The sequence below is a fragment of the Sinohyriopsis cumingii genome, chromosome 14 (assembly GCF_028554795.1).
Source record: "Sinohyriopsis cumingii isolate HCF-2022 chromosome 14, ASM2855479v2, whole genome shotgun sequence".
In the NCBI taxonomy this organism is placed as follows: Eukaryota; Metazoa; Mollusca; class Bivalvia; order Unionida; family Unionidae; genus Sinohyriopsis; species Sinohyriopsis cumingii.
The window spans coordinates 90,007,737-90,021,015 of record NC_142974.1 but is presented as its reverse complement, the minus strand read 5'-3'; the positions used below and the strand labels follow the sequence as shown (position 1 = coordinate 90,021,015).

Here is a 13,279-nt window from a genome sequence, read left to right as displayed (position 1 = left end):
GCACTGCTGAAATAATTGGAGTGATTATAAAACCAGTAAATAAAAACAGCTGAATTGCTGCAAAATAACTGACATTTCTTCTTACAAGACCCAATTTTCTGCAATATTTATATAAAAAAAAGCTTTAAAAACGTTTTCTAAAAACTGCTTTCACTATTAACTGGAAACTAGAGTCTCAAGGCAGAAAAGCCCCTAAATATTTAATCAGTTTTGTTTGCTAAGAGGCTGTAGTAAACTAAAACTTAAGGTAAAATCCACATATGTAAACAGCTAACAAATATCATATCTAGAACATTCTGTAAACAGATGCATGTTGGTGCTTATTTATAGCTATGGTTGTTTAAGAGAAATGTTTAATTAACATCAAGCCTCAACTGATGAACAGCACATTGCATATTTTCAGATTTTTAGTTGTATCACAGTAGTTACCCAATACCAAGTGACTTCAGCAAGCATTAATACACTTGTACAATGCTTTAGTTGTATCACACTGGTATCCCAAAACCAAGTGACTTCAGCATGCATCAATACATTTGTACTATACTTTAGTTGTACCACACTAGTATCCCAAAACTTAGTGACTTTTGCATCAATACACCACACTAGTATCCCCAAACCAGGTGACTTGTTCAGCATGCATCAATACACTTGTACAATACTTTAGTTACACCACACTAGTATCCCAATACCAAGTGACTTTAGCATGCATCAGTACACTTGTACAATACTTTAGTTGTATCACACTAGTATCCCAAAACCAGGTGACTTCTTCAGCATGCATCAATACACTTGTACAATACTTTAATTGTATCACACTAGTATCCCAAAACCAAGTGACTTCAGCATGCATCAATACACTTGTACAATACTTTTAAGATGTCTTAGGTTTAAAAATGCCTTTGATTCAATTTATAGGAACAAATTAGTCTGACAGGCTAGTGCTACTTGCATATGACCAGTCCCTTGATAAAATGAATCTGTCCCACGTTTGAGACCACCAGAATTATCAGGCCCTGAATAATGTCTGTAGATTATGTTTATCATATGATGTGGGTTTTTTTAAATGCAGATTTCTGAAGAATCCCTAATATTACAACTAGGTCCTCAATGGCAGGGGAAACGGTAGAGTATGATCCACATGTAATATAAATCTTTACATCAATGGGAACATACTCTTTGTAGTACAGTGACTGCCCAGTGATTGCAACTGTTCTGCTATCAAAATGTTTGTCAATTCAAGCAGAGTCTGTCAAAATAGGCAAAATTAATGCAGGGATATGAGAATGAATAGTGTGACCAACATTACATGACTAATGCCTTATAAACCATCTCCCCAGTGCATATTTGATTTTTTTATATTCACCTGTCTTGTTGCTTCAGGTTGAGGTGCAGCAGTCTGTCTACATTTTGTAGCCATGTTGCCACGGTTACAGCAGGTCTCAGCCCTAGCAGACCTGGGATGCAGTGTACAGAAGCTGTCGCTACGATGCAGTCGTGGTTTCAAGAATGTAGCACGCAGTTACTGTCCAAAAGTGGACCAGGCTACCTCTATCCCGGGGATACCATACAAGAAACTAACCATTGGTGTTCCTAAAGAAATTTTTCAGAATGAGAAGAGGGTTTCTATTGTCCCTGCCACAGTCCAGGCTTTGACAAAGAAAGGGTTCACAGTGAATGTGGAGGAGAATGCAGGAGTTGAGGCCAAGTTTCCAAACGATGCTTATGTCCAGGCTGGTGCCAAGATTAAATCATCTAAAGATGTATTTGAGTCAGACATTGTTCTGAAAGTCAGAGCACCATCAGAGTCAGAAGTTGGGCATTTTAGGGACAATGGAACCTTGATTAGCTTCCTTTATCCAGTTCAGAACAAACCACTTTTAGAGAAATTAAATGCTAAGAAAATGACTGTGTTTGCTATGGACATGATCCCTCGTATCAGTAGGGCACAGACCTTTGATGCGCTGAGTTCCATGGCCAATATTGCAGGTTACAAAGCAGTAATAGAGGCAGCCAATAATTTTGGTAGATTCTTCACAGGTAAGCAGCATTATCCTTGGAAGGTATGTCATACCATGTTTTCGGTATCTCTTTGTTGGGAGTCTGAAAAGAACATGAGATTGTTGTATTTACAGCTTTATGCTTTTAAATGTATTTATTCAAATGGGATATATATTAAGTTTTCCTTTAACCAGAAAATTGCATTTTGAATCAGTCTACAAGTTCTTAAAAGTGGAAATGCTAGATGAGAATATAAGTAGTTGTAAATGCTTTTAGTATCAAAATGTGCTCCGTCAAAAACTACCTGTCTGCAGAAGCCACTGACAAGCTTTCTTACATAACCACATTGGTTGAGCCTGGGGACTCGGACCAACACAGACAGAGGTATAATGCTGGTGATCTGTAGAGGCAGGCACCCGAGACCACTCATTCACCTGTTGCCCCCTCAAATGATAAGTAAAATTGGTTGTTTGTTCAGTACTGTCATTGAAATGGTTAGCAAGTTGGTATATGTGCTTAATACTGTCATATGATTAGTAGGCTTGATTGCATGCTTGGTACTCTTGTCAATCTATTGTGAATTTGATTGTTGCTTTGTACTATATTGGTCAGATGATTTGTGAACTTGGTTGTATGCATAGTATTTGTCCAGACCTACCAACTCTTACAATTTTGCCAGAAGTCTTACCAAAATTACCCTTAAAATATGGACTTTCTGCATACAAGCAAAAACTACGGAAAAATGATCATTGTGAAAAATCTGGATAATTGTTTCATCCGTGTTTGATTTGGATCCGGTTTTCATATTTGAATTAGTAAAATTAGTCAGGGCACCAGACTAACCTGACTGCAGCACCCCAGACGCTTTAAACTGCACCTATTTGTTCATGCAAAGCATCTGCATGATGAAACTTTTGTTTTAGAATTTTGTAAAAATGTTGTTCAGAAAACGATGCATGTTAGGACAAAATGGGAAAATAAGCCTCTAAAAAAAGTGTCAATAATCAACACAGAAGAATAAAAAGGATTATTCAGATTCTTTTGAATAAAAGCAAGAAAGGATACAATTTTTTATGTTTATTGGACATCACATGCCAATTTGAGTATGTTTTGTGGTGCGAGATACGATAGCCATTGTCATGTGAAGTGGAAAAAGAATTTCCAAGAATTACGTCATGTTGAGAGATAGCAATAAGCCATTGAGTTGCATGGGAACTAAAGTTTGTGCAGCTGAACTAGTGATAAATAAAGTCTATGCATCCTTTACAAACTTCAGTTGAACATAATGTTTATCAGTGCTGCATCAAACTTTTAATTACATTTTCCAACTTTACAGTAGTTATAGTTATATATATTTGTTACACCTTTCTGAAAAATGTTAGTCTTACGGAGAAAATTCAACTGCCTTACTGAGACAGACACAGGGTTGGAAGGTCTGCTTGTCAGTCAAATGATAGTTTGGTATATGTGTTTAATACTTTGTCAGTCAAAGGATTAATGGGTTTGGTCATGTGCTTATTACTCAGTCAATCCTCTTAATACTGAATTTGATTTTGTGCTTAGTACTCTATCAGTCCTATGAATACTGTGTTTGGCTGTGTGCTTACTACTTTATCAGTGATATGAAAATTGGATTTGGTTTTGTGCTTAGTACTCTGTCAGTCATGATTTTGGGGTTTGTTGTATATGTGGTATTCTTAAGTCAAATGATTGAGTTTTGGTGAATGTACTTTTTGTTGAGCCTGTCTTGAGGTTCGTTATAGCAGTCACTTTGGTGTGTGGTCTGTCCACACCCTAAATTAACCTGTGTTTTTTTTTTGTCTTAACTAATTAAAATGGGGGTTTCTGAAGTTTTGCTAGGACTTCTTTTGTATTGAGTTTACAAATAAAGGACCCAAGTATTAACTATGAATCTGGAAAAATCTGATTTTCATTACTTTGCATGCATGGAGCCATTTATCAATTCCTATACCTTACTGAGATGCAGCTCTTGTTATTTAGGTCAGATTACTGCTGCTGGAAAAGTGCCACCAGCAAAAGTTTTCATCATCGGTGGTGGTGTGGCAGGTCTTGCTGCAATTGGGACAGCAAAGAACATGGGTGCGATTGTGCGCAACTTTGATGTACGGCCTGCTGTAAAGGAGCAAGCAGAATCACTCGGAGCAGAATTTTTAGAAGTCACTGTGAAGGTACAGAAGTCACATATTCAGGACCAATATTATTTGAACTGGCCAAAAAGGTTACCATATTTTCCAGCCTCTAAGGTTGTGCAGAGTACAAGTTTTAAATTATTCATCCTTTCTCCATATGCAAGTTGATTTGGAGTATAGGACATGACCAGATTAATAACTTGGCTTTGTATTTTACTCTGGTACCGTCCAGTTTCAAGAATATTAATGGTATCACTATGAAATTCCATATTACTGGCAATCGTGAAATTGCATCACCAATGCTAACTTGCTTGTGATTTTACTCCTGTACAAGGTGTTGCTATATTATCAACTGACACAGCTGAATAAACAGCTCATGCTTGTTTTAATTGATATCCATTGCAACAAGAGCCACATGGTTATGCATGCTTTGTACATGTTAATTAAAGGTCTAAAGCTTTACCCTGATGATTCCATTTGAAACCATTCTTGAGTGCAAGATTCAACAGATGAGATAAACTCAGTGAGGCTGACAATTTTTATTGTACTTTAACATATCTGTGAAATGTATCAAATTTACACAAATGAACAGTTTTATAATACATATTATTTAACAGCTCAACTGTTCTGCTTGGAATGTCAAATGTTAACAGCACTTTGTCATGTCTATCACATTAGTCATTTCCACATTGTAAGTTTTAATCTTGTTTTCTATGTACTTATGGAAATTGTTAAATTCTTCCAGAAAGTCTACTGGTAGTTTGTGTGCCATTGTAGTGTGTTGTCGTATACTAAGTCCCCTTTTTTGCATGAACCTATAACACCATGACACACTTCCACTGAAACTTTCAATTCCTAATTCATTTGCGATTTCTTTGCTTTGAGTCTGAAATCAACAGAGTCATTCCACGAGACGTGGCACATTGTGTCATATTCTTGTAATTCATCCTCAATATTAATCCATCTTGCTTTGCAGCCACGATTTTCTTTTTCTTTTCTTTTTTTGTTTATTTTTTTTGTAGTGCATAATGCAACCTTAGCTTTATGCCAATTCTGGACACATTTATCACTTACACCATATTTCCTGTGAACAGCCATATTCTCCCCTATCTCTTCCACGGATTTGACAACTTACAGCTTAAAAGCCTCTGTGTAGGACCTGCGTCATTGAATGGGAGGCATTGTGAGATAAGTTGTATGATTTGTACCAGGATATTTATATGAATGATTAAGACTGAAAAGATTGATCAAAACATACCTAATTCATTAAAATGTGCCAGTACTATAGCAATGAAAACAATGCCCATGGCTAAATTCATTATTTACATCCTGAGAAGGGAGTGGGCATCATTTCCTGTGATTCTTAATCCACTTGATATTAAAAACTGGTATTCAAATTGATGCGGATTAATGATAAAGAACAATGGGGTACTGGCAATACAGTAACTAGTATCGGTAACCAAAGCCAATATCAGGGTTTAAACAATTGCAGCAGCTGACTTTGATTGTTTTTAGAAACCAAAGACGAATTTATCAACTACCAGTATAATCATAGAGAGATGCTGCAACAACCACTGGTTAAGAATGAATATAGGTGATGTGTTGACATTACAGTTTGCTTTAAACTGAAATGTGAATCTAAAACTGGATCATTGATGATCTATAAGTACAGTAGTCCATCCATATATCTGATTTTAGTTTAGTTTAAACCATATTTATTTGAGAAAGTTTGTCAGATACAATTATGAAGATATGGTTTGGGTGATTCAGTAGAAAGCATAATCTATGGTATTTTATAAATAATCATAGAATGCTAGAGTTAATATGGATTACTTCCCTTTGTATGATCAATTAGATCACTGAAAAAGCTATACTGGTAATCATTCATGTGTGTGTGTAACAGTATACTGGAAAATCTAATATCAATGGACCAGTTGCTAGAATTTGATCATGAAGAATAAGGTATGGTTAAAAACAATGAATAAAACAAGATTATTTCATATCTATTTTAGGAACAAACAATATGCATTGAATTAGTATAGTACACTATAGAGTATTCCATAAGTGTGCAATGTGGCTCGGTGAATTTTTTCCAATAATTGTTTTGTTTTATTTCATGCTTGAGAAATAAGAAAATACATGCAGAATGCAAACTAAATAATGACAAAACTTATAAAAATAAATGCAGTCATATTAGTTTGCAACAATTTATTGACATAGTAATTTAACAAGAATTTATACTTCTATGTGACCTGTTTTTGATTATGCCGATTATAGAGCAATTTTAATAGCATACTGGTTACCGTAATCCATATATAAGTTGATGCAATTTCAATGATGTAATCCATATATAGGCAAAGACCTGACTTTCAGGTAAAAATGTATTGACCTACATGCAGGAAAATACAGTAATTGAGCTTGTGATATGGTCTTTCATGCATCATGTGTACTCCATTTACAGTTGCAGCATACAACTTCATTTCAGAAACTTCTTGACCAATTTGTACATGATTTCACATGGGTGGATGGGGAGGGGAGGGTAGCATTAAGGACATTCAGATTTGTTTACTGGATTCCAATCCATCATCAAATATGGCCATCTTCAGTAAAAATAGGCTAACCATCTCAAAAACTGCTCTGCAGAATTTTGACCATTTTTGACACATAGCAGCTTTGCATGAAGGTCAAATTTGTCAAAACGATTCTTATGTCATCAGATATGGCCATCATAATTACACATTTAGAAACCTTTAAATGTCTTCTCAAAACCTTGATAAGTATAAATCATTGTGATGACTTGTAGAAATAATATTTATCTGATATCAGATATGGCCACTGTAACAAAAGGTCTTTAAACCATGTCCTCTCAATTGGTGCTCTTCACAGTTTAACTAAATTTGACAGAAAACATCCTGGCATAGATGGCTTTCAGTTTAATACAGACAATGCAGAGCTTCAACCAGACATTGGCCACTCTTCCTCAAAATATGAAAATCTTGAAAGATTTCTGAAAACCCACTCTGACAGCAGAATTTGTTCAAATTTAAGGCCTTTACGGTTTATGCTGATCTGCCGTGAAATATTGGCACTGTTACTTAAAATTTTAAATTACGTTGCAGAATCTGGAAAACATTACATATTTTCAGATTTATACATACAGTGTGACCCCACTATAACACGGTAGTTGGGAGCCATAAAACCCGACCGCGTTATATACCGAACAGTGTTATATGCAACCAAGTCAGTTAACTTTTAAGTTTTTATAAATAATGCAAGTCTTTTAAAATATAGGCACAATTACTAATATAGGAAAAAGAACTCTCCGTGATTATTGTAAAAAAACTACTGTATTGAATCTGGCTAAAATTCGCCAGAATGATCCACATCATAAATGGTTTTACATTTTATGCACATGCTGTCTATTACCATAAAAATATGGCTGCAATTAGTAAAAACAGAAGACCTTTTAGTGCATGAAGCAACCATTAGGGACATGCTCTTCACAGACGATGGTGCTCTAGCCACTTGCACAGAAGCTGAGCAACAGCACCTGATGGACCACTTTGCTAAAGCATACGATGAGTTTGGGTTGACCATCAGCCTAAAGAAAACAAACGTGATGGCTCATGATGCTGACTCCTGAAGCATCATCATCAACAACTAAGAACTTGAGGTAGTCAGTCAGTTCACGTACCTCAGCTCTACCATCACCAACAACCTCTCCAGGTTGTCACAGAGTGTGGAACAACAGGATGCTGACCCTGAACACTAAGATCTCCGTGTACCGTGCCTGCATTCTAAGCACTTTCCTGTACGCCAGGGAAACTGGGACTCTTTACGCCTCATAAGAGAAAAGACTGGGCGCCTTTCATATGTGATGCTTCTGATGCATACTCAGAATCACCTGGAGTGATCAAGTAACAACGAGATGCTTGAACATGCCAAGATTTCCAGCATTGTAACACTCCTCCACCAACGTTCATCACATGGCTGCACCTTCTTAATTCGAAACTTGCCTCTGGCAAAAGGTTGATCGGAAATACCACATCTCCACTTCAAAGATGTCTGCAAGCATGACATGAAAGCCCTTGACATCAATGTCAGCACATGGGAAGAGCTTGCTCTAGACAGATCCAGCTGGCGCCATACTCTGATAACTTGTCTGAAAGCCGGTGTGGACAAGCTATGCTTGCACACCGATGAAAATGTTGGGATCCTTAGCCACAGCAGATGCACAACCACCAACCAGGGCATCTCTTATGGGCGCACTTCCATCGTTTTAAAGCAGAATTCCACTTTTCTCCTGACTTGAATCCAATTTTTCTTAATGTAGTCTATTTTTTTTAATATCTCCAATCCGGTTTGTTATAAACGGTCTGTTCGGTCCCATTCCACAACGACCCTTGTAACGTATTCATTCCATATATTAGATGGCCTAGAACTCTCATAAAGAGTATTCTGATTGGTCAAAAGTTTAAATTCATCCAATGAATCTTCATGTAATGGAAGCTGATGACAATAAAAAGAAGCATGTTTGCAAAAAATGGCATCCCGAGTATTTTGAGAGAGACTATGATACAAGTAGTTCACATAAAGGTTTTTTAAAAAGACATGGAAATGGGAATGGTTGGAGCGAAAAGTTGACGTCGGTTTATAAGAAAACTGAAGGCTAGAGGACTGGCATTTTGTGACCTCTGCTCTACATTAATTGCGGTTGGAAGAGTTAGGAACGGCACCTACAAAAAAAGCTGCATGTGGAAAAATTGAAGCTCAGAAGGCATGTAGAAAAAGTGCAGTTAATTACTATAAGAAGTAAGCTTTCTTGCATGAGAGAACAGATGTAGCTCTCTGTCAGAATACGTGCACTGCATGTCACCAATACAAGCACCAGATTGGAAGGAAAAGAAATGATTGCACATTGAGCCCTAAAAGGAAGGCTAAACAAATCTTTGCCAAAGCCACACAAAGAGCTCGACTGGAATATCAACAGGATGTGTCCATTGGAGAAAAAGACCAGTGAATTTATGGGATTAGTTGTATATAGTTGGGTGTTTATTTTACAGATTTGTTATGAAAAGAGAGAAGTATAATCTATTTGCTGCAAGAATTGAGTGATTTTTATGACCTAATTATGATGTGAACACTGACATGCACATGAAATTACTTAAGCACAATTATTATTGGAAAACAAATTCATGTGACAATAAATATTGTGAAATTATTCACGTCAAGTTGAAACTTTTTGGTAAGTTTGTTAGTTTTTCAAATGATTTTTTTTGTTATATATTATGATCATAAGTTGCACCAGGAGCAGTTTTTTATGATTGTAAAATGCACTTTTGGCCAGGTCCTTTTGTTCCACTGGACCTCCAGATCGGGGGCGCTGCCCCTAGAGACCCTGATGGTGGAGGACCCCCAAACCCCACTTTCAAATTTTCAGCCGTTTTTGTGGAATACCAAAATCATGTTTGAAACCATGGGCATATAATTGTCAGTGCTATTTTTCCAGATGATATCCACATAGCTATTGGCTTATAGTTCTCTAGTAACATTGTTATATAAAAATGATTTGTTTTTAATATGACACAGGGATTTTTCTATCATCATCTCTTTTGTCTCATAAGCTTTTAGTATAATTTAAAGAGAAAGGGTGGGGATGATTTATTTTGTGTCCAGTTTCTTTCTTTCTTTCTTTTTCGAGTGCATAATATTTTGTGTTTCAAATTTGACGATTTTATGATGATTGTCTGTGTCCCGTCTTTTTTGCACATGACATTTCTCCCTGGTCAGTATTGATGTCAAGGACATCCAGTGTATAGTTTAATGTTTTCCTCACACATTCTGACTGCTCTGGTGGCCTAGTGGTTAGAGTGTCCACCTCGGATGCGGGAGGTCGTGGGGTCGATCACCGGCAGAGTCATACCAAAGACTTACAAAAATGGTACTAACAGCTGCTTTACTTGGCGCTCAGCATTAAGAGGTTAGTTTTTAGGACTGGTTGGCTAGATGTCAGGATAATGTGACTGGGTGGGACATCATGCTACATGTCGGTGGCATGATTCCCCAGTGCAGACATCATAGCGATGTGACTGAAAAATTGTTAATCCTAGGTTTTAAAAAATTCAAATCACACTCATTCCATTTTCCATGATCTTTGGTCATGTTAAGACCATGAAATTTTAGACTGATTTTTTTTTTTTTTTTAAGGGTCTGAAACTTCCTTTTCATGTCTGAAATTCTCTTTTCATGTTTTTTAGTCCTCCCTAAAATGCATGCATTTTATTGAGCAGGCTGAAAATTCAGTGACCACACTTGTGTAGTTATGGTTCAGTGATTTTATTTCTTGCAGTGTTTTATTGAGAACAGCTATATCTTCTTTGCTGCAATCCAGACATCATTATTACAGTCCCTGTCAGTAGCAAAAGTTATATTTCCATAAGTATTAGCATAAGTTCCTCTAGTTTTACTTGGTTTAGATGTGCGCTTTGTTTTTGGATAGTGTTTCTTGACATTTATTTCAATAACCATCATTATGAGAAGAGCAAACACAAATAAAAAAGTGCAAATGTATTAGTTGAAACAAAATCAGCACAAACACTTACATCAAAATATCAGTAGAAACTAGATCAATATAGTAATAAAACAAGGTAGACAAATCAATATACACATTTTAACTAAGGGGACATAACTGATTGCATCTCCTATAAGTTATCTCCCAAACAAAGCCTGATGTGCAGCCTACCTTCTAGCAGCTGTTTGCAGGCTGAACCCAGGCTGCCAGAATGAGAGCTACTCTGGTAATGCTGTCTGCATTTTCAATATCAAAGTGTCAGTTGTCAAAATAAGCCTGATCCTTTGTCTTGAATCTAATCATTAATGTCGATGTCATTTGCAAAGTCACCACTTTCAGATCCTTTAGAACTTTTGTTGGAATCATCTGAATACATGAATGTTACCATTTTCTGTCATGTTCATAACTGTGCTTGTTTTCAGTGGAAATTCCAACCTATAAGCTGTAAAACTACTAATGGAACACTTTCATACTTTTACATCACGACTACTGTAATTGGCTAAATATTGTTAAAAAGACCAGATGTTTGCAATTTCATCCAATGCAAAGCTTTCATATGAGAGGTTTATATGCATCTGGGTGGCAGAGAGTATTGAAATACAAAAACCTTATTAAGCCAAAACCCCACAAAACCAAACCTTTTAGTGGGTTCCATGGGATTTCAGTCCTCCAAGGTTACTCAGTTTCATCCTACACCAGCTTGGTCAATCCAATGTGCATGTATTGTATTTCATGACACATTCATACAGTGGTCAATATCAAATTTGCTACATCGTCTAGTTCATGTTGTAGTTTTTGTATATTAACCAACTTGACAGTTATCACTCCTTTGTTACATGTATTCTTTCAGGAATCTGGTGCTGCAGCAGGAGGGTATGCCAAGAGTATGGACCAGATGTCACAGGAATTCCAGAATGCTGTTAAGGAACTGTATGCCAAACAGTGCAAAGAATGTGACATTGTCATCACTACAGCACTTGTACCTGGCAAGAGGGCACCAATTCTCATCACAAAGGTGATAATTTAGAATGTTAAAAAATCTGTGGTTTCTCAGAAACCTTCAGGGAGAACAGGGTAGAGTGAAAGACCTTCAGGAAAACATGGTAAAATCAACATCATAAATTATAGCAGTAGTGTGTTGTGGTGTTACAGTCCTACCCATTTATGTTGACATCCTCGGGCCCGAGGAAATATTATCAACATAGGCAGATGTCGAGATAAGTGTTGAGGGGGTCTGAAAAAAAAGATACAAGTTAAATTTGTCAGTAAGGGGTGACCTGTCATCAGTGAGTAGCATTTACACTTTGAGAAAACAAATAATGGAAATTTTGAGTACATGAACACAAAACCAGTGTGAAATACACTTGTATGTTGACAAATTACATTTTGGTCACCTTTGTTTAATAAAATCCACAATAAAATATTGCATCTGTCACATCCTGATTTGAAAAACATTCGCTACGATATTCAATGTCAGCATGTATTTACATGCTTCAAGTACATGTACTCAAATTGGCCTAGATTTTGGTCAGTCTGTTCCCATCTTATTGAGGCTACCATGGGGATGGGGCCATTCACAGGGAAATGAAAACCTGTCAACAAGTTGCTTTAAACAATACATGTATTTAGTTACAGAAGTCAGTGTGAAAAGTACATAAAAGTGAACAAGAGATATGTGGCTGATATGATTAATGAAGGCATAATATTGTATACATTGACACATGCTAATTATTGTTTTTCTAGGGTTTAATGCCATTTTTCAGCACAAGATAGGCTATATGTGGTGGCCAGTATTAATGGTGGAGGAAGAGCCCTGGAAAACCCAGGGAAGAACCACCGACCCACGAGAAGCTACTGGCAGGCTTTCCCACATACCCACACTAGCCGAGCCTTGGACTCGAACCCACGCAGACAGAGGTGAGATGGCAGTGATCCAGAACGGAGAGTGCTTTAGACCACTCGGCCACTCGGGGCCCCCGACACATGCTTAATAAAGTTAAAAAAGAAACTTTTACAGCACAGTAAACTTGTTTTAATCACCAATCACTTTGGAATATGCAAGAATCGATCAGATTTCATTGCTTTTATTTAAGTCGCCGTGTGAGGCCAACTTTATAGGACCAAACAAATGCCTGTTTTTTTTTATCCGACTGCAACGTTAAAGCCTGGCAGCAAGATCGACTAATTGTTGAATAAAGTACAGGTCGGAACTGGCCGCTTGCTGACATAAATGATTAGGCGGGAAAATTAAAGCCTGGCGGCAAGATCAGCTAATTGTTGAACAAAGTATGGGTCGGAACTGGCATCTTGTCAACGTAAATGATTAGAAAACAAAGGATTTGTTCAATCTGGGAACAAGGGTTTCTGTCAACATGTACATGTGCTATTTATACAATTTTGGTAGTAATAGTAGACCAAGGGACCATGCTTTTTTTGTCAAAATAGGCAGCTTGTTGACATAAGTGATGTCAGTATAAGTGGGTTGGACTATAATAGTAATGATAATAATGCCTAAAAGAAAAGTTAACAAACTGACCATGTCAACACATTTTTCCAAGTG

General features: G+C 36.9%; 1 protein-coding gene across 1 annotated transcript in view; it reads left to right on the top strand.

Annotated features, from left to right (window-relative positions):
- Window positions 1-13,279, top strand: part of LOC149784346 (NAD(P) transhydrogenase, mitochondrial-like) — a 52,392-nt gene that overhangs the window by 2,425 nt on the left and 36,688 nt on the right. Inside the window, exons 2-4 of the mRNA XM_089932393.1 lie at window positions 1,381-2,037; window positions 4,000-4,187; window positions 11,570-11,734. Coding sequence (XP_089788519.1) covers window positions 1,416-2,037; window positions 4,000-4,187; window positions 11,570-11,734 — 975 coding nt within the window. The 5' untranslated portion in view covers window positions 1,381-1,415. The remainder of the gene's footprint in view (window positions 1-1,380; window positions 2,038-3,999; window positions 4,188-11,569; window positions 11,735-13,279) is intronic.